At 45.4% G+C, this 20,854-nt stretch overlaps 1 protein-coding gene and 1 non-coding gene across 3 annotated transcripts; both read right to left on the reverse strand.

The window, feature by feature from the left end:
- Positions 1–1,292: 1,292 nt before the first annotated feature.
- On the reverse strand, positions 1,293–1,404 carry LOC135275647 (U6 spliceosomal RNA). The gene has a single exon (XR_010343252.1). It is a non-coding gene; the product is annotated as a U6 spliceosomal RNA (small nuclear RNA).
- A 10,552-nt stretch (positions 1,405–11,956) lies between these two features.
- IL1F10 (interleukin 1 family member 10) lies at positions 11,957–19,826 on the reverse strand. Of its 2 annotated transcripts, XM_012438957.2 has the most exons (5): positions 19,780–19,826; positions 15,057–15,116; positions 13,391–13,476; positions 12,962–13,089; positions 11,957–12,660 (listed from the first exon to the last, which is right to left on the reverse strand). In XM_012438957.2, the coding sequence occupies exons 2-5, from the start codon at positions 15,086–15,088 to the stop codon at positions 12,448–12,450; spliced, it is 459 nt and encodes a 152-aa protein (XP_012294380.1). In that variant the 5' UTR covers positions 15,089–15,116; positions 19,780–19,826; the 3' UTR covers positions 11,957–12,447. The 2 variants fall into 2 exon arrangements, with proteins under 2 accessions (XP_012294380.1, XP_012294379.1); XM_012438956.2 differs by lacking the exon at positions 19,780–19,826 and having other exon boundaries at positions 15,057–15,492.
- Between the last annotated feature and the right edge of the window lie 1,028 nt (positions 19,827–20,854).

Below are 20,854 nucleotides of genomic sequence, written 5' to 3' on the forward strand. Positions count from 1 at the left end.
TTCTGTGCATTTAAAGATCTGTATAAATATCCATTGCTATCGCCAACTTTTTGGTTTGTTTGTTTGTTTGTTTGTTTTTGAAAGGGGAGCTGAACAGGGAGATTGAAGCCGGTGGAGAAGACTGGAGATATTTTCTGTGGAAATGGGTCAGCCAGCTCATTATGAAAACATGAAAGGTTTGCTAAGCAACCATGAGGTCAGTCAGTTTTGGATATCATCAATGTACAGAGTAAGGATCTCTCACGTTCTCCTGAAGGTCTCAGCGGCTTTGGGTTAGGGCCTGGGAGGGGGGACCTTGGACAGATCCAGAGCTTTGCCTCACAGTGCAATGGGAGGGCAAAGGAGCCAAGCAGTGGGAATCTCACCCTATCACCCAGCTAGAGTGCAGTGGTGTGGTCTCGACTCACTGCAAACTTCACCTCCCAGGTTCAAGTGATTCTCATGCCTCAGCCTCTCGAGTATCTGGGATTACAAGAAGGCGACACCAAGCCCGGCTAATTTTTGTATATTTAGTAGAGACAGACTTTTGCCATGTTGGCCAGGCTACTGTCAAACTCCTGACCTCAGGTGATCCACCTGCCTTGCCTCCCAAGTGTGGGGACTACAGGTGTGAGCCACGGTACCCAGCCACCATCTCCAACTTTTCTGTTCCTTGTTAAAATAAATATGTCATTGCAAAGATTTGAACAAAAGAACATCCAGTTAAGAACGAAAATTTTTTGTGTTTACTAATCAGTGTAAGACACCAAAGATTTCAGAAAATATTTCAATGTACTATAGAAAAAACTCTGAAAATGAAACCTGTAATTTGTTGTTTTAATTGGCAACTTGTTGCTGTTCTGATTTTAAAACATGTCCATGAATTCTTTGAGACTTTTCTCATTAAGAGGTGGAGTATTATTTTCCTCCCATTGAATGCAGACTGGCATTAGTGAATAGAATGAAGCAAAAGTTACATGGAATGACTTCTGAAGCTAGGTCGTCAAAAGTTATACAGTTTCTGCCTGACTCTCTCTCCCATCCCTCATTCCCAAATCTCAGTCGCCATATTTTGGGGAAGCACAGGTGTCATGAAGAGGCCAAGCAAAGGTGATTTGGCTAACAATCCCGCTGAGGTTCCAGCAGAGAGCCAGCATCGGTCTCCAGATCTGCGAGTAAGGCAGCCATCTGATCACTCCAGTTCTCACCCTTTGACTCCCATCAGCTGACACTGAGTGGAATGAAGACAAGATGTCCCTACTGAGTCCTGCCCAATTACAGATTCACAAAGCAGAATAAGTATTTTCTTAAAAAAAAAATTCTTATGGAATACTTCATGAATTTCCATGTCATCCTTGTGCAGGGGCCATGCTAAACTTCTCGGTATTGTTCCAATTTTAGTAAATGTGCTTCCGAAGCTAGCACAAAATAAATGTTTTCTATTTTTAAGCCACTAAGTTTAAGGGTGGTTTATTCCACAGCAATAGATACATGAAACATAGATAAATAGATAAATGGAAATAATACTGAAAAAGCATTTTCATATTTTTAATGGTATAAATTTTTAATTATATAAATACTGAAAAGATTTATTACTAAGTATAAAGAAGGTCACCTACATTTTTCTATTTTTTTCTTTTTATTTTTTGAAATGGAGTCTTGCTCTGTTGCCCAGGCTGGAGTACAGTGGCGTGATCTTGGCACACTGCAACCTTCACCTCCCAGGTTCAAGAGATTCTACTGCCTCTGCCTCCCTAGTACCTGAGACTATAGGCGCGTGCCACCACAGCCAGCTAATTTTTCATTTTTAATAGAGATGGGTTTCACTGACATGGCCAGGCTGGTCTTGAACCCCTGACCTAAGGTGGTCCACCCACCTTAGCCTCCCAAAGTATTGGGATTACAGGCCTAAGCCACCACACCTGGCCAACCACTGACATGTTTCTTTGCTCCCAGATTCATCAGAAAGTAACAAAAGCATGACTCTACTACCCTTACAACCTTAAAAGTAATTTGAGTACACCAATTTCATTCAATGTTCTCTGCTGAGAAATAACAGAGCGGAAATTTAAATCCAGGCAGGTTTGCTCGAGAGCTCATGCATGTACCCATACTGTAACCTCGCCCTGTTTTTTCCAACCTGTCTGTCTCCATTGGCTCCTTCCTATCAGCTTTCACACTTGTTTAAACCTGCCACAAATTGACAGTTTCTTCCCTTAGCCCCGTGACTCCCGCTAGCTACACCCTTCTCTCTCTCCTCCCCTTCACAGCCAAAGTTATTAAAAGAATTCTCTCTACTCACCATCGCTGTGTTCTCACTTTCTACTCACTCCTGAAGACCCTTCATCTTCCCTTCTGCTCAATCACTCTCCTGACAGCACTCTGGAGTTTTTAGCTCCTAGATCCAATGAATACTTTTCAAACTTTTCTGGACTTGATCTACTGATAGTGTTCGACACTGCCAGCTCTTGCCCTAAAGCCCTCTTACACAGACTTCCATGATTCCACTTCTGATTTTCCTTCTGCCTCTGCAGGCCTCTCCTTCTAAACCTCCATCGAAGGTTTTTCATATTCTGCCTGCCTCTCAAATATCTCTCTCTCCTGGGCCATCTCCTCTCTTAAACTAAGCTCTCTCTTCGTTTCATTCACCTTGTAAGTCCAATTATCTTTGTGCTGAAAAATCCAAAATTTATATCTCCATTCCAAATTTCTCTCCTGCACTCCAGGTCTGCATATGTAATTGCCCACTGAAAAACTCTACCTGGATGTTCGCATACACCTCAAAATTCAACATAGGCAAAAGCAGAGCTTGTCATTTCCACACTCCCTGCCCCCAAACTACCACTTTCTATTCCAGCATTCCTTATATCAGTGAATAGAATCACCATCCATCATCAGAATCACCACTCATTAGTAGAGACATCTACCAATAGACACCAAAACTAGAAACCTTCACAATGACTCTCTCATTCTGCCTATAATAAATCACCGAAATCTATCAACTCTACCTCCCAAAGATGCCTTAAATCAATTAACTTCTCTCAAATCTCCTGCAAGAATTGTTAGACACCTATCATCCCTCACCTGGACTGGATGGATGTGGGCCCCACTGGGGCAGGGAAACCCCTTTAGTGGCTGTGCCAACAATTCATGCTCCAGTCGGCAGCCAGAGCAACTATTTTAGGAGGTCAAGCTGATCATGTCACTCCCCTGCTTGAAATTATCAATGGTGACCCCATATTGCCCTCCTGATAAAGATCAGGCTTGTATGGATTTCCTGATCTAGCTGTGCTGTTCACTTTAACAACTTGTGGCTCCTTGGAGTGAATTAGCAAAAGGCTGCCTGTTCTGATTTTATTCCCATCAGCTAGAAAGTTATGAGTTATGAGAAAGTTTTGTCTTTTTTTTTTAGTACAAGGCACTTTTAGCCAATTGTCACAATATTGTTTTAGTAAATATTCAATTCTGTGATAGCAACATGTGAGTGGTGCCCTCTAGAGTTATGCAGTGGAAACCCTGCACATCTGTGTAAGGTGGCCCAATCATTTTGTGTTCATTTATGAGAGCAATCTTGCTGCATACTGAAGTTTCAGTCAACGATGAACTGTCTACACAACAGTGGTCCCACTGATTATAGTATCGTATTTTTACTGCACCTTTTCTATGCTTGCATATGTACAGTATTCAGTATAGTCACATGTTGTGTGGGTTTGTAGCCTAGGAGCAAAAGGCTATACCATATAGTCTAGGTGTGTAGTAGGCTGTACCATCTAGTTTTGTGTAAGTACATTCTGTGATATTCACACAACAAAATTGCCTAATGACACAGTTCTCAGACTATATCTCTGTCATTTTGTGAGCAAGACTCTCTATCTAGAAATAAAAATGCCAAGACCCCTACCCCTTAGGAGCTCACAATATGGTGCCATATAAAAACACTGATAAAGGGATAAGTGTCTCCTACTGCCATCAGGGTGTGCGGGGAGTAGCAATGAGCTCTGCCACACATATTCTCTGGTCAGGATCTCTTCAGAGCAAGAGCTCCCACCCCTTTGGTCAAGTGATTGGCCAGGCCCAGAGGGTACCAGCTATATGGTACAACAAAGCTGTACCAAAGGACAACACCATATGGAAGAGAGACTCAACCTCCAGAACAGGGAAGGAGACATCATCTATCTTGAACACGCACCTTCAAAAAACATATTCCTAACTCCATACTACACAGCTCTGGGCAAAGCACCTCCCACCCCTACTGGAGTCCAAACCCTCTGTCTCTTGTGTTAGGAGCGATGTGAGCTCTCCAAACCAAACTTCCCTGAACTTGCATACTGGGTCACCTGCTGTGGCTCTCCCCCAGGGTGTGGGGTAATGACTGATGAGCAGCCTCTCATAATGAGGATGATTTTCCATAACCTCCTATGACTAACGCACATGAGTAGAGAGCGACAGGGTCAGGATTTGGTGCATGGTTCCACATAGAAAACTTAAAGTTTTATTTTCAACTTCCTGTTTTAGGGTTTTTTTTTTTTCTTTTTTTTTGTCATGGGAACATAAACATACTGAGCGTCATGTTCCCTGAATGGGATCTAACTTCTGTGGGCTGACTTGTGACTTACAACAGGTGGCTTTGTTTTTAAATCATGAGACAAGCACACGTTACAGCTGGTGGTAGTAAGGAGGGATTCTGTCTATTCAGCATCAATGGCAGAAATGGTCATGGAAGAAGTGACGTTCTCTAGAGGCTGGAGATCCTCAGACTCTTGGTAAGAATAACCCACAGTCTGCCTAGAAATTCGGCTTCCTGGGCTCACTCCCACAATTTTGTATCAGCCAGTAAAGGGTAGAGGCCCAGAAATCTTCATTTTTAACTAGCATTTCAGCTGATCTTTATATAACTGGTCAAGAGAATTTGAGAGCCTCTGGTTCCCTGACAGTAAATTATTATTTAACATAGTAAGCATGCAAATATATTATGTCGACAGCATCCTGTGAGTTGATGTAAAAAGGGAGGCCATGGAGATAACCTTGGATTTGGGTCAGGCTACTCTTGGGAATGTCTGAGAAAACATACGTTGATATTCCTCTCAGCTTGCATAGGAATCATTAAAAGCCATTGATTAAGCTCTGAGTGTGGGCTGAACATTGAATTCTGGGCTTGGTAGAGCATGAGGAACAAGGAGTAGTGTGAGTAGTGTATGAACTTGAGAAGGCTGGGAAATCAAACCATATACATAGCCCCTGGCACAGAAGCTAAGCCTTAAGCTTGTCCTTGCTTCCCCTAGTTTACTTCCCACAGACTGGGACTCCAGCGGGGCTTCACTTTCCTCTGGAAGTCCTTCCAAGGGCTGACCCTCTCACTTGGGTTCCTAGTTAGCATTAAAACCAGTGAGCAAGATGAAGAACATTTGAGAGAGCTTGGGTAAGGCTGGCTCTCTCATCTTCCTTAGGAGCATCAAGTACTAGACCCCATTCAATTCTGTATGCCCCACTTCCAGCTCTGCATTTGAACCTTGGAGGTGGGCGGGGGCGGTCGGTAACATTTGATGAAAGAATCAATGAAGAGTTTGCTGGCTACACAGCCATGTCAGAGTTTCTCATGGAGGCAGCATAGGATGATGGTCAGGAGTGCACATTCGGGAATCTGTCAGTCTGTGCTTTACCTCCCCCCTTCCATTTGTTCACAGTGACTTTGGGCACAAATTCTTTGTAGGTTTCCCTTCAAGAGGAAGAGTCCATTTCTCTATCCACATCTCCATAAATCAGGGCTGGCCTTGGGACTTACTTAGACCAACGGGCTGTGGCAGGAGTGAACAACATGAGGCAGGATATGACAAAGTGCTTCAGACATTGGCTGGGAGCCCCAGGACCCCATCCACCCTCACCAGCCCCCCTGCTGCAGACTAGACCCTTTCTCCACTACTCCCACCCACTGCCACAGTCTTTGCTGACAAATGTGAGCTTTGGACCCAAGGCCTCAAGGGCATTTGCCGCTTCTACCCTTCCCTTTTTGAGAAGCAGCACTACGATCACCATGTAGAAGTCATTCCAGTTTACTGGAGGATGGGAGGACACTTGAAGAGCCAAGGCCCCCAACCAATAGCCAGCACCAACAGCCAGACATGGGTGAGACTATCTTGGACTTTCCAGCTGAGCCGAGGCTCCAGCTGAATGCAACAAAGCCCTGGCAACACCAGCAGAGGAACCACCTAGCCAACTCACAGAATCAGGAGGAATAATAAATCATTGATGTTTTAAGTCACTACATTTTGGGTTGGTTCATTACTCAGCAATCGATAACTAAGACACCATGCAAAGTGCTTCAGACATTGACTGGGAACCCTGAGATCCTGTCCACCCCTCACCAGCCCTCCTTCTAGGGACTAAACCCTTTTCCCACTACTCCCACCTTCTGCCACAGTCCTTCCTGACAAATCTGAACAGGGGTCCTGGTTCTATTCTTCACACAGCGTGACCTCTAAGTAGGACAATTTTAGGAATCCTGTTTGGGCATCCTAAGACTGATGCCCGTAGAGACTTGACTAACCAAGTATTCTCCCAACTTACTTGTACATTTATTCTTCTCTTCATTCAGCAAATGCTGCTGAGTGCCTGACACATCATAAATGCTTGTGCTTGATGGTAGTACATAAACAAAGCAAAAAGAAAATCCTCTGCCCTGTGGATCTTGCATTCCAGTGGAGGAAAAAGGAAAAAAGTACAATGAATAAAAAATAAATTCTAGAGGGATTAGAATGTGATCGTACCATAGGTAATCTAAGTGTGCTGAGATTTGAGGGGTGCATATTGCAGTTTTAATTGGGGTAATCAGGATAAGCTTTACTGAGGAAACAACTCAGGCAGGCAATTGGGGAACAAGTGTTCCAAACACAAGGCGGCTGCTGCTGAAGACCTGCAGTGGCATCGTGCCTGGTGTGTCTGTCTTTGAGAAATCGTGAGGAGACCACTGTCTGAAGCAGAGGGTATGAACAGGGAGAGGCATGTGGAAAAGGATACCGAAAATAACCCATTTTTTACATAAACCTATGAGCACTCATTGGAATGTGTGCACTGGAACCAGTCTAAAAACATATATAATAAGCTGATACCTAATTCTGCTGTCCTTTATATAGACAAACTTACACAACCAGTACTATTTTTTGTATCGTGGGGCCTATGACTTCGGACCTTCAGAAAATGTCTATGAGAAATACTCCAGTGTATAAGAACCTCTGCTAGATCTCAAGCCTCCCAGCATCCTTTGTCACCCAGTTCTGTGACCAGAGCCTGGGCAAGGACATCCAAGGGAGTTGGAGGGGATGAGCGTACAGGAGACAGATTCATAGCAGTGTCTCTCTCACGGGGAGAAGGGATCAAGCATTCTTGTGGTACTCCTTGACATAGGTGGGGAAAATGGCAAAGTGAGTATGCGTCTAATATCTATCTTTCCTCCTAAGCTCTAAACTCCTAGAGGGCAGGGGCTGTGTCCCTCGTGACAAGGGAGAGCTAAGAAAATTGTTACCCAACAGAATGGACACCCAGACTTCCTGAAGTCTTCACAGGACCAGTTCTACGCTCATGCATTGTGTGAGAAGAACACATCTACTGTGAGGTGGAGATGTGAGGAGCAAAGGCTGACACACACCGTTGCTGCTAAGTACTTGAAAAATTAAATGCTATGGCTCATTCAGATCCTAGCCCCAAAAGGCAGTGCCAACATTGATCTCTGGCGCCATCTTTAGCCCGAAGGCCGCACTGCAGGATCACAGCCTCAGAAATGGGCATGGGGATCACATCTCTAGATTGCGTGGAGTCTGTGCCTTAGAGGGCAGAGATTGGAATTTGCTCTGGGGATAGATAGACTCTGTTTTGGCAGAATTCTGGTGAACTCTTTGAGTTATGCAAACGTAAAATCCAACCAGAAATAAAGTCAGGTAAGCCGAATGCCAGTGCTTCAGTCCAAGTTGTTAACTTTTCTGTTTATGTTCATTACAGCAGTTTCTGTCAAATTCATTTATGAAATAGTTGTATATATAGAGAATGATATCAAGGAAAAGTTAGTATCCATTAAAGTTGTCTTCATTTTTCTTCACTTTTACTGTTTCCTCTCTAAATCAGAGTTTAGATTTCTCTAGAACTAACGTGTGTTGTGTACACTGTGGAGTTTTCTGTACAATGTTTGAGCAGGTGTTCGTAGGGGCTGTTGTGATGCATGGGCTTAGGATTGCAAGACAAAAATTTTGGTCAAAGGGAAGAGTGACTAGATTTTGAACCTGGTGGAGTGACTTAGGACATACATGGTGTAGAAGGCCCCGGATTCATCACTCTCTTGTGTGAAGTTGTTCATAGCTTCTTGGAACAAAGACTGGGCCCTCTGTGAATCAACTGCTGCCTACGTCTGGAGCCTGTTGTAAGCACACACAAACAGCACACACACGCACATACAGGCACACACATTCACCCTCCCCACTCACTCTGCTCCCTGGTGCTGCCCGGCCATACTGTGTTCTAACTGCCTGTTTACTCTCTCTCTGTATCTACCAGTTCATTCTGAGATGTTAATACTGGATAAGACCTAAAGTGTACCTCTCCTTAGAATTTACATAGTAATAACCCTGATAGTCTGGTTAGGTTGTGGAGCGAAGACTTTGGTGTGGTTTCTAGGGAGGAGAAGGAGTTTAAGGGATGAGCCTTGAGGTGTGAGAGAAGAATACTCTTAGCATCCCTGAACTGCACCTGTCAGAAGTTGGCTCCATTCCTTACTTTTAAATTTCCAGTGCCAGAAAGGCCCATCAGTATTTCTACCAGAGTCCTGCAGAATTTGATTCGAAGTGCTATTTGGAGTGTCTTGCAGTCAATAAATATGAGCTTTTATTCACAAGGCCTGGTCTTCCCACCTGCACTATGTGTCCTTCAGTCATAGAGACGTGTCTTCTAAGTCTTTATGTCCTCTTCCTCTTCTGTGCACTGATACAGAATTGGCATATTTTGCATGCTGAAATTTTTTTTACTTATATAAAGAACACGATTCAACTTGAGACGGGACCACTAGTAGGAGGAGGCCTGGGTTTGCCTGGGTGGCCCGTGGGCACAATTCACAAGGGAAGGGCAGGGAGAAATGAGTTATCATGTGTTAAAATAATTAACTGGCAAGGTATTAGGCTGAGATGACTCCAGCATGTTGGGTTCCTGCCTAAGCAAACTAAACCCAACCCAGAGTGAATGGTCATCAACTAAGAAAACGAAACTTAAATTTAGCCAATCAGGATTCACCAGCTTGTGTGCAACTAGAGACTTTCCACTTAACCAATGAATTTTTTTCTTCCTCTTGCTTCCTGAACACCTTATAAAAGTTTTTCCGGTGCCCCCTGGGTGGAGCCCTGAATCACTTGCAATTTGGCACCTCATGAATCATTGTCTGATCAAATAAACTCCTTAAAATGTTAATATGCCCCAGTTTATCTTTCAACACATGCATGAAGACGATGAACTGGTCAGGGAAGATGAAGCAGGTGTCAGGCTGACTGTGAAACCACAGCACGGAAGCTGACCCCGGGGGCGGTGCTGAGCAGAATTCAGGAAGGGAGAGCGGGAGTGAAGGGGTCGCTGAGAAGAGCTGTAGCATCTGTGTTGGCCCAATGTTGATTTGAGGGCCCCAAGATTTAAATCTGGGTCCTGCCTGATATACTTGGATGATTCCTTGGGTCCTCCCTGAAAAAAACTCCTTCACAAGGCATTTGCAATCAGGAGCCACCCATCTTTTCATCTAAATTTTCAGCAACTCCTCAGTCTAAGCTCTGGGTCCCGGCCACATTGATGACTCACCATGCCTCAGATGTGCTGGGAGTTCTTCTCCGTCATCACATCTTCCTGAGCTGCTTTTTCTGCCTGGGATGCCCACCCCTGCATTCTCTGCCTGGAAAACATCTGCTTTTTCTTTGAGGCCCAGATTAAATGCTCTTTCTTCTGGAAAGCCCTGACCAGCCCTCCCTGCCAGCTCCACCTATAGGCTACAATGGTGTCGGTCTACCTGGTACCATAGCTTTCCTCGTATGGTATCATGAATGTCCAACTAGAACCAAGTAATTGGCCAGATGTGGCAGCTCACATCTGCAATCCCAACACATTGGGAGGCTGAGGTGGAAGGATCACCTGAGCCCAGGAGTTCAAGACCAGCCTGGGCAACATGATGAGAGCCTGTCTCTACAAAAAATTTAAAAAACTTAGCCAGACATGATGGTGCATGTCTGGTCCCAGCTACTCAAGAGGCTGACCAGAGTATGGCTTGAGACCAAAAGGTCAAGGTTGCAGTAAGCCATGGTTGCACCACTGTACTCCAGCCTGGGTGACAGAGGAAGATGCTGTCTCTAAAAAGAAAAGAGGAAGGAGAAGGAGAAGGAGAAGGAGAATCAAGTGTGGTTATCCATTAACTTGTTTAAGATTTTGCATTTACTCAGCCTTTTCTGCATACCAGCAGCTGTTCTGGCCACAGCTGACACAAAATTGAACAGAACATGCACTGAAAAAGCACAGAGTCTTACCACGTAAACACACAGTTACAATGGGCTAGCCAGGCAATGAAGTTCCTGGAGCACACACAGATTGTGGAGAGGCAGCTCAGGGAAAGAACCTAAACGTACCAGAGTCTGCTGTGTGGCTCCCTTCACACTTAATACTTGGAGGCCTGTACTTTGCATTCAAGGCCCCACATGACCCAATCCTGCTGGTCTTGCTCACCTCCTACTCCTCCCTTGTTCAGGCTCCAGCCCGCACCCCAGCCTTCTACTATTATTTGAACACACCAGCTCCTTTCTGTCTCAGGGCCAACACATTTGCTACTCCTCGGCTTTGATTATTTCTAGTCACAGTTTCTGCCTGTCTGTAGCCTCAGCTCAAATGTTACCTCTTCAAGAAAGTAAAAAGAAAAAAAAAAAAAGCATCTCCCCTAACTCCCCTATCTAACAATCTAATATGTCCATTGGATACCTGCTGCCCTCACTTTCTAATCATGAAAAGTGCCCTTTTTGTTTTCTTGTTTGTTTATTTGCTTATTTAGTATCTCTCCCATTCAATTGTCAGCTCCAAGGAAGTTTGGTTTTATTCACCATTCTATCCCCAGCTCCTTAAATGGGATAAAAATTTGCAAAATGGCATTGAGGTCAGCTGCACCAAGTTTAATCTTGAGCTCCAACACAGAGAGCCCATATGACCTTCATTAAGTTATTTTACTTCTCTTAGTCCAGTTTCCTCATCTGTCAAATGGAGGTGAGAGCACTTGCCTTGAAGAGTCATTCTGAGGATGGTGACAGAGTGTTCTTAAAAGTGCTGCCCCATGGTTGGAACTCAGAACATGCTAGGTGAATGCTGAGTAGTTATACACCAGAGGGAGAGCACCAGTAGCCCATGCCTTCTCTTAGTCCTGATACTACTGGTTCTCTGCTCTAGCTTAGGCCCAACCAAATATTCTCCATGAAACAGCGAAGTGTGGGCTCTGAGGGTGAGTATGAATTCCAATTGCAAACTCTCAGCTGAAATCCAGCTCTGTAGTCCCAGCTATACCAAGTCACCTCAACTTAGAGGCTCCACTGCGACCTTAAACTCAATACATCCAGGACATATACATTGCCTGTCCCTTGCTAATCCTTGCTTTGCACACTCAAAGCAACTAGCAGATAGCCCAACAGTCAACCACAGAATTGTTGATTCACTGTGAAGTATCTGGTAGAAAATCACAAGACTTGAATTAGAACTTACATCGTAAGCAGCCCAAGGCTTTGTCCCTGCACAGAGGACACTGAGTTCTGCCCAGGGCTTCTTGGTTGTTTCTAGAGTCTCCATAGCAGATGGACTGGAGGAGAAGCTGTGGGTAGCTTTCTAAGAACTCAACAGGCCTCTTGCATCAAACACTGCACATGGGGTCAAATGAGGCTCTGTAGTAGTTTTCTATGGCTGCTACAACAAATTACCACAAACTTAGTGGTTTACATAACAGAAGTTTATTATTTTACAGTTGTGGAGATCAGAAGTCTGAAATGGTTGTCACTGGGCTGAAATCCAGGTGTCAGCAGAGCTGTGCTCCTTCTGGAGCCCCTAGAGGAGAGTCCGTTCCCTTGGCTTTTCCAGTTTCTAAAAACCCCTGCATTTGTTGGCTCAAGGCCCCTGACTCCATCTTCAAAATTAAAAGCATGGTTTCTTCCAGTTTCTGAATCTCCCTTCCTGCTTCCTTCTCACAAGGACCCTTGTGATTATACTAAGCCCACCTGGATAACCCAGGATGGTCTCCTCATCTCAGGATCCTTAACATAATCACATTTGCAAAGCCCCTTTGGCCATGTGTGGTATTAACATACACACAGATCTTAAGATTACAGTGTGGACGTCTTCAGGGGGACATTACTCTGCCTACCATAGACCCTGAGCAGGATGAGCTTGGTTTGGGTGCACCAGGCTGAAACGCAGCCTCCTGTCTTCCTACCGGCTCTGTTCAAAGTAGAACTCAGTACGGGCCGAGGGCTCACTCTCCTTGGTGAGCTGTACTGGCTGCTGGGTCTCTGCTGGGCCACAGAGGAACCAGCCAGGCCAGGCAGCAGCCTCAAGCCTGAAGGCAGAGCCTGAGCTGCTCTGGAAGAAAGTGAAGCGTGTGGCCTCTTCACCACCTTTGTACAGTTCCTCAATGTTCACATCCTGTGGGGAGAAGGTGGATGACTGCAGAATGAGGGTGCCTATGGAGGTGTTAGCTCTGGAGGCCTCTGGGGCTTGGCCAAAAAAGGACCTGACAGGGTCAGTTTTTACAAAAGGGACTGCCTTCTGCAGATTCTAGAGGGCAAGGGTGTTGGCGCTAGGTGCAGAGGAAGATGGTGGAAAACTGAGGGAGGAGGACACGTGGATCTGGCTGGGAATCCACAGATAGGCACAAAGATGCCAGAGCATCCCAGCAGCCAGGCCAGGTCTGCAGTATCCTCTAGAATGGGGAGGGGCCTCTCACCTCCAGCTGTAGGGAAGGCTCCTCTCCTGTCTCCACACATGCCAGGCAGCGGCTCCCTCCCTGGATCCCCAGGAAGATGGGGACCTTGGTGCGGTCCAGGCCTTTGTTAGGAAGTATGCAGATCTTCTCTGGGAGGGAGGAGAGAGAAGAGTCAAGGGGTGAGGGAACCCCATGCAGGTTCTTGGCAGGTAAAGGCTCAGGCAGGAAGGAAGTGGGCATGGGCACACCTGGCCTGGCCCTGCCTGCAGACTGCAAGGTGAACCAGGACCTCTGCAGGGATCCTGCCCCTCACTAGGAAAGACCACAGCTGCTCTCTGCCCCTTCTCACTGTCACTGCGGGCAGCTGCTGACCTTCTGCTGGGGAGGAAAGGGAAGAAAAGGGAGGGCCTATGGCAGATGGAATATGGGGTGGAGGCCCCAGAAGCTCACCTGCACAGCAGTTGTCTGCAACAGGATCTCCCACCAGGAGCTGGCTGTCTCTTGTATATAGAACCTTCTGGTCTGCATATTTAATTCTGAAACAGTATGACAGTGCTGATGGCCCACTCCCTTTATGCACCACTGGCCCCCAAGCCCTTCCACGTCCATGCTCGGAATCACCACCTTGAGCATTTGGGAGATTTTCTCTCCTTCACAGGTGGGCAGAGGGGAACAATCACTCCCAAGAGCAGGTAAAGACCAGCTGAGCCTTAAAGCAGGGAAGGTCTCCCGTGTTTGTGCTTTTCAAAGGCTGTGCTTCCTGCCTTCTCGTGGCGTGGGAGGCCTTCAGAGGAGAATGGAGAGCCAATGTCCTTCGATAGAGGGATAAAGAAAAAGTTCCTGGCTTCCTGAGAAATTTATTCGTGAGGCTCAGATGACTTTGGGATACAGTGAACCTTACCTTAGATTTTTTGGGCCTGACCTAATTGTTTATAAATGTTTATTCTCTTTAGTACAGAGATTAATTGAGTGTATATTGAAGTGTGATTTGCTTTCCAGATATTTTAAAGATGTTAAAGTCACACAGGTTATAGGCTCAGTCACCTGGCTGGTTTCAAAGATGCCTGTCAGCCGCTGTTGGGACCTGGAGAGCTGTCACTAACCTTATAGGGCAGAACCTCTGGACCAATGCCACCACCTCCGGGAGATTTTTCTATCTCAGTAACAGCTAAAGATAATACCCTTAGCTAATGACTATACGTGCTTACAGCAGGTTCACTTGTACAATAAAAATAAAGTTCCAAAAAGATCCTGGGCTTGCTAACTGGCATTTTCCCCCTGACCTTGACAACCCAGATGTGACAACTCACCTGCTAGCAGAAGCATCCTATGGAGACCAGAACCCAGGTTAGACGCCCTGAAGTGCCGACATCTGTTTTGTCATTTATGTGCCTCCTGTGTATGTGTCTTGCTTCCTAGCCAGGCTGTCACCTCCTTGAGACCAGGACTGCCCCTGACCCTCCTTGCCCAGGACATTACAGGGCCCAAGAGAGAAGCAGAGGAAATGTATCCCAGCGGTCAGTCTTATTTTATTTTTCTAATGCCTCACCCACTTCCTGAAAGGAGCTTGTGACAAAGCATAGACAACAAAGTAGCAAAATATAAGGAAGGATGCAAATCTCAAATGAGATGAAATGCAAGTACGTGCTAGAAGCCCAAACTGGGAGTAAAGGCCACAGGGACTCAGATCGAGATTCTTTTGAATCTCAATGCTGCCACTGAGATTCCAAACTGTTTCTGAGATTTCAGAGAAGTGGATGGAGTGGCACAGAGGATATGAAGTCTGATTCCTGGCTCTGCCTTTTGGAAGTTGTGTGACATGGGGGAAGTTATTTAACCTCTTTGAGCCTCAGTTTCCAGATCTACAAAATGGGGTTAATAACACTCCCCTTACAGACTTTTTGGGAAAGAGATGAGGCAGTAGATTGGCTGGCATCTTGCAGACATTCAGGAAAGAGCTGTTGCTACTGTGGTGGTGATGAAGCTTTATTATGGGGCACTTGCAATTTCTAAGGTGAGAATAAGCTTCATCCTCTGGCTCAGCATTCCTTTCCTCTTCCCATGTGATCCCCAGAACCCCTGGTTGGGAAAGCAGGGACATGTCAGGACAACTTACGTGTAGTATCTTGCCATGGGGAGGGAACACATTCCTGCAATCAGTGGTGTCTGGTCCTCACTGATGGGGAGGAGAGAAGGGCAGTTAGAGAAGGAGGCTGGGTGGAGCCAGGGGCAGACATGCTGGGGCTCAGAACCACTCAGCCACAGGCTGCACGGGTCCCCTAGACCATTCATTTATAATTGGCCTGGAGAATCCACCAAGGCATCCACCAGCCCAGCAGGCTCTAGGCTGACTGGGGCCAACCAGGAGCAAGTCCAGCCAGCAGGGATGTAAGCCTCGGATGTGTGTATTTGTGCTAGTTCTGAGAAACTGGAAAACAGATTCCCCCAAATAGCTGAGCCACAACACTTCCCAGCCCTGAGAGTGGGGTGGAGTGTGCGTAGCCTCCCTCACAGTGGGAGGATAAGCCCAGTTCAAATCCAGTCTCACTGCCCCGTTGGCCAATAGGGCACCACACTCCCGCCCCCATAACTAGCCATGGGTTAGATAGCTAGAGCCCAGAGTGAAGGAAGAGAGCACAACTAGAAGGAGTTGACAACAGCAGTGAGGCTGGCAGGGTCCCCCCAGAGAGTTGGAAAGCATCATTCCTAGAGACTAGAAGTGCTTGTCCAAGACTGCTGAAGACAGCTCATTCTGTTCCAGATGGAAAATGGTGCTTGTGTTTTTGAGGGTGAACAATCTAAAGGGAAGATAGTCGCCTTGTATAAATGTCAGGCCACACAGTTTCACATGACTCTGCTCCCTCCCTGTGTGCTATTCTGTCCTAGAGCTCTTCCCTAAAGTGATCACCCTTAGGAAAGGTCAGTCCAGAATTTAGCATGGAAATAAACCCAGAGCCAATCGGGAGCTGGAAATTAGCTCAGGAAAGTAACGCAAGTATGACTAGGGCTAAGGTTTACCAAGTAGGTCTGATTGTCACCAAGTAAGAAGGGAAAAGAGAAGAAAAAATATAAGAAAGCGGAAAGTGAGAGGAGAAGAGAAAGGAAGAAGGCAGGTGGAAGAAAGCAATAGGGCTCAGAGAGGAATAGAGTGATGCTGGGGGACCCTGGGGAGGCAGGTGAGGAGAAACAGGTGGGTGCTGAGGGCACAGCTTCCAACCACCTCAGCACTCAAGTTCCAGAAACAGGGCTGTAGCCAGGGGGGCTTTTAGTACTGGGTCTGCCACTGTCACTTTGGACAAGTCATTTTCTGTCCCTGGGCCTTGGGGTGTGACTTTGAGTCTTAGAGTGAAGGATAATAGGGATTGACAAGTGCAAATTCTAGAGGGATGTTGGTGCTGTGAATCCAAGTCTCAAAGCATTCTGTATACTTTGTGATTGCATGTATTGCCCTTACGCTTAGGAAAAATAATGGATTGCCCAAATGTTCCATTAAAAAATGTTCACTCCATAAATTTTTACAATAGTGAGAAGTTAAAGAAATCTACATTTTCAATAATAATAGGTAATTGGCTAAGAAATTATGGCAAAATTCAATAAATAAGGACATAGGTGTTTCTTAAAGATGATATTGTAGAAGTCTGTTTTATGACATAAAAATTTTTTGAAATGTATTAAGTGAAAAATGCAGATTATAAATCAAGTGTACATTATAATTCCACTTAAATCCACACATATAGAAAGACACACACAGGAACATTCCCCGTGTTGTTGCACCATTTACCTATGGCTTTATGAGTAATTTTTTAAACAATCTCAACATTTTTCCTATAATGAACATAAATTTCCTTTGTAGTATCAAATAAGTTTCAACATTTTAAAAATCAGGTTTCAGTGAAACTCATTGGCTCCTAAATGTGCCTGCCCATCCGCATCACCTGGGGGACTCTGTATAATTTCTATTTCCTGGGCTGAAGTTTCTAATTCAGTAGGACTTGGAGTGATTCCAGCAATCAACCAGACTGCTTGGGAACTGGTGACTTTCAGTCTTTGCACTCATTAATAAATATGTAAACCCTCTGCAGATCTTGTTAAAATATAGATTCTCATTTTCCAGGCCTGAGACTACATTTCAAATATGCAACCAGGTGATGTCAATCCTGCTGGTTCCTCCTGGCCAGCACTTTGAGTCCCAAAGGACTAGACAATCCCCCGGCACAGATAATTCAACAGCGTCATGGCGTCAGTGCAAGCCTACTTGATGATAGGCTCCCCTTGGTCAGACCACTGGGGCTCTTTTGGTTGTGGCAGCAGGACAGTGGGCAGTGTGGTAGTTGTACCCTGATCTAGGTGGGGCACAGACCTTGTGCCCAGACCAAGTGGAGGGCCCTGGGTGAAGCTGGACAGCAAGCTGATGACTCCCACTCTTGGTCAGTGTCAGCTCAAAGAGCTGGAAGAAATTCAGTGCTGGTCCAGTCCAGCTGGACCCATGGGCCCTAGAAATCTCCCATTCTGGCACACCCAAAATTTGCAGTGCCTCTCCTAAAGGCTCCCCTACTAGGTTCCCTCTGCCTGGCCTCTGCTGGATTGTGACGGAGTGAGTAGGAATAGGCAGCTAGCATCTGCTCCATCAGAGAGCCTGGGGTCTTGGTGCTAAGCCTCTGCTATGTGCTGAGCCCCTCCCAATGTGCCAAATGCCTCATCCCCAAAGCTTCCCCTCGCTATTGTCCTAAAATGACTTTTCACTGGACTTCGGTCTATATCCCTCTTTTCCTCTCATTTCTCCCTGGACACGGCATCTGGCTCTCAGACCTCCTCAATTCACCTAACCTGGCTCAAATACCCGCACCAACTAAACCTGGGCTTTCCTCATGTTTTTTTGCACAGCACCCTGTCCTATCCTCTCCTCATTCTCCTGCATAGGATCTATGTGGGATGTTCTCTCCAAGACCAATATTTACTTCTGTGGAGCCAGATCCAAAGATTCTTTTGATTGCTTTGATATTTGGTCACTGCCTCCTTGGAACCCTTGACATTGACTGACTCCCTTCATACCTCTTTCAACCCTTATAGATTTTACCTCCTTCTGGGGCGTCCCTCAGGCTAACAAGGTGCTAAGCACTTCTATTTCATATCAAACGAAGCTTCAATTCATTGACTTCTACGGCTGCAATGATCATCTTGGGCTACTGCCTCCCAAATGCAGACTGCACATCCCACTTAACTTCTGCAGCCTACAGTACAACCCACTTTGGACATCCTACTGATATCCAACCAAATATATTTAAGGTTAAGCTAATTATCTTCTCCCCCTCCCAGCCCACTCATTCATCCTAATTTCATTTCTCTTGTTGCCATAATATTCCTCTCACCAGTGATATTCAAAACCTAAGACTCATTGACAATATCCCCCAGTTCTCCTGACTCAATGTCTAACTTGTCAAGTCCCTATAGATTATGTCTTTAAATTATAACTTTGTGTTCTTAATCTCCATTACTACTGCACTTGTGCTCCCAGTTTTTCTACCTTTCATTCAACCCAACGTATGTGAGGAATCTGGACCCACATTCTAAAGACTTCTTTCACCACATCCCTGCCCAGTTCTGGAATCTACAGTGACTGGCTGTTTTGCCACCATCTGGAGCTGATTATCTTGTGTGATAGCGTCTCACTTCTCCATGGACACTAAACCACGCTGTCTGGCAACGTGATTCCTTTCTTACCTTCTCAATGGACATACTCACAAGTGTTCCATTGTTCTCTCTGCCTCAAAAGTCATCCCTCCTCACTGCCATTGATTCAGATCTTTTGATATTAAGATCACTGGAGATGGTATCAGTATAGATGGGTTCAATATCTAGTTCTATCAAATTAATTATCAGTGCAGAATTACAGCTGAGACATACAGGGTTATGTCTTTTAACCTCCAACCCTCAGTTTCAGCATCTATAAATTTATTGGATTAGATGATGTGGTTATGAAGGTTCTTTCTAGGCCAAACTAGCTATAATTCCATGACTCAGAGTTTAATGAATCTTTCCCTTACTATTGTAACTCTACTCTGAACTCCTATTAAATTTTACTGTATTATTTATTGTTGTACATAAAGATATTTGTTTCCCTTATAAAAGTTAATAAGATCCTGAGGTCATGAAGATGGCTGACAGTTCGCTTGAAGCTCTCTCCAACCACTCTAATAGAAATGCCCTGGTCCTTATGGCCAGGACATAGAAACACGCAGCAGACTTTGAATGGAAAGGCTGAGTCCTAGATGTAGCTCTGCTACCGGTTTATGTTGCCACCTTTTATCCCTGGGCCTTCAATTATCATCATTGGAAGGAAAAGTTGAACAAGGTATCTTTCAAAACTGCTTTAAGTTTCACAATAAAATTTTATGCAGAATTCTAATGATTGTAAAATGGATAAAGGGCACCTGCTTTGCGGACACAGGAAGTGATGGTGACTTTGGAACCCTGCTAGTATTTCTCTTGCCTTCAAAGAAGACACTGAGGAGCTCCTAAGGAGCTAAAAAACCTCTTAAGCTTCCACCAAACACAGTTTGAATATCATTGGCCCAGATGATTTTTTTTTTAATTACTTTCTAAAGTCTGTGGTGCTAAGTATTTAAAAATCTTGATTTGACTTAACCTATTCCTTCTCCTCAAATCTCTTTATGTGCTCCTAAATGTTTTTGATGTCCCACCATGTTCTATGAGGGGAATACCTTTTTACCCAAACAGCTTGCCAGGAGGGGTGAAGGGATAGGGGGCATGTCAGAGAAACTGACAGGAGAGAGCAGAAAAGAGAGAGAGAGACAGAATACTGCCTGTCCATCACTGACCTGCAGATCCTGGGTGCCTGGAACCCTGATCCCTGGAGACTCCAACTGATTTCTTCAGGGCATTGCCCTGTGTTTATACTGTCTGGTCAGGGTGGGAAGCCTGCAGCAATCTCTATAATTGGTTGCAGGACATGAAGGAAGAAGAGCCTGGAGATTTCACAATGTCTTTGATACAGTAATAATAATAAGGTGGGAACATTAATGAGCATTTGTTGAAGGGGGAGAGTGTCATCCATAAAGCCTTTGCAGAAACAAGGTTCGGGGCCCCTGCTCTGTACCTACTGTCATTTACTATGTTATTAGTGGTTTTGAAGCCAGATAAACAGTGCTAGGGTCAGACATCTTTGGTGCCCCATGGGCTCCATCCTAGGCTTAAAGAGGTCATGAATGCAAGAGAGAGTATGTCTGGCAAGCCCAAGGACAGAACAAACTCTGATGCCTGAATCCAGCCGGGGGCCAGACAGCCAGAGTAAGAGAAGGGGCTAATAGCACTGTGAGTGTGGCTCTGTTTGGAAAGATGAGAAAGGAGTCTCTGCTTTTCAGTGGGTTTAATTAGTTGGCACCAGTTTGATGAGACAGAACATCTAAGGAAATCCAGCTGCAAAGATACTGACCTCAGATTCACCCTGGGACTGAGCAGACATCATGTGCCATGGACTACTAGGAAATATGACAGTGTGAGCAGAGCAGAGGAAAGAACACTCAGGTCTCTAAATGACATTACTTTACTCAGTCTATCCATCCATCCACCCACCCATCCACCCGTCTGCCCATCTGTCTGCCTATCTGTCCATTCTTCCATCCATTCACCATCCATCCATCCATGCATCCACCCATCTGCCCATCCATTCATCCATCCATCCACCCTTCTGTCCCCCCTTCTATCTGTCCATTCATCCATCCATCTATCACAAGGGTGGAGAAGCTTAGGTGTAATGTTCTCTGGAAACTAACAACCTTGCTGTAATTTTCCCTCTTGAGTCACTTGCAAAGTTCCACCAAGGGCTTCTTGAGGAAGTGGGATGGGTGAGTCTAAGACTCAGATGCCTACAGGATGAGAAATGAGAAAAGATGG

Source organism: Aotus nancymaae, unplaced genomic scaffold (assembly GCF_030222135.1).
Source record: "Aotus nancymaae isolate 86718 unplaced genomic scaffold, 86718_ANA_hifiasm-v0.15.2.pri h1tg000017l, whole genome shotgun sequence".
Classification (NCBI taxonomy): Eukaryota; Metazoa; Chordata; class Mammalia; order Primates; family Aotidae; genus Aotus; species Aotus nancymaae.

What these genes read in the sequence shown, in the direction of transcription:
- IL1F10 (XM_012438956.2), bottom strand. Translation starts at nt 15,232, where the DNA reads ATGAATGGTCTAGGGGACCCGTGCAGCCTGTGGCTGAGTGGTTCTGAG. An exon ending in TGCAGACAACTGCTGTGCAG is followed by an intron (nt 13,090 to 13,390) that starts GTGAGCTTCTGG and finishes CCTCCCTCCCAG; the next exon opens with AGAAGATCTGCATACTTCCT. An exon ending in AGCCTTCCCTACAGCTGGAG is followed by an intron (nt 12,661 to 12,961) that starts GTGAGAGGCCCC and finishes TTCTCCCCACAG; the next exon opens with GATGTGAACATTGAGGAACT.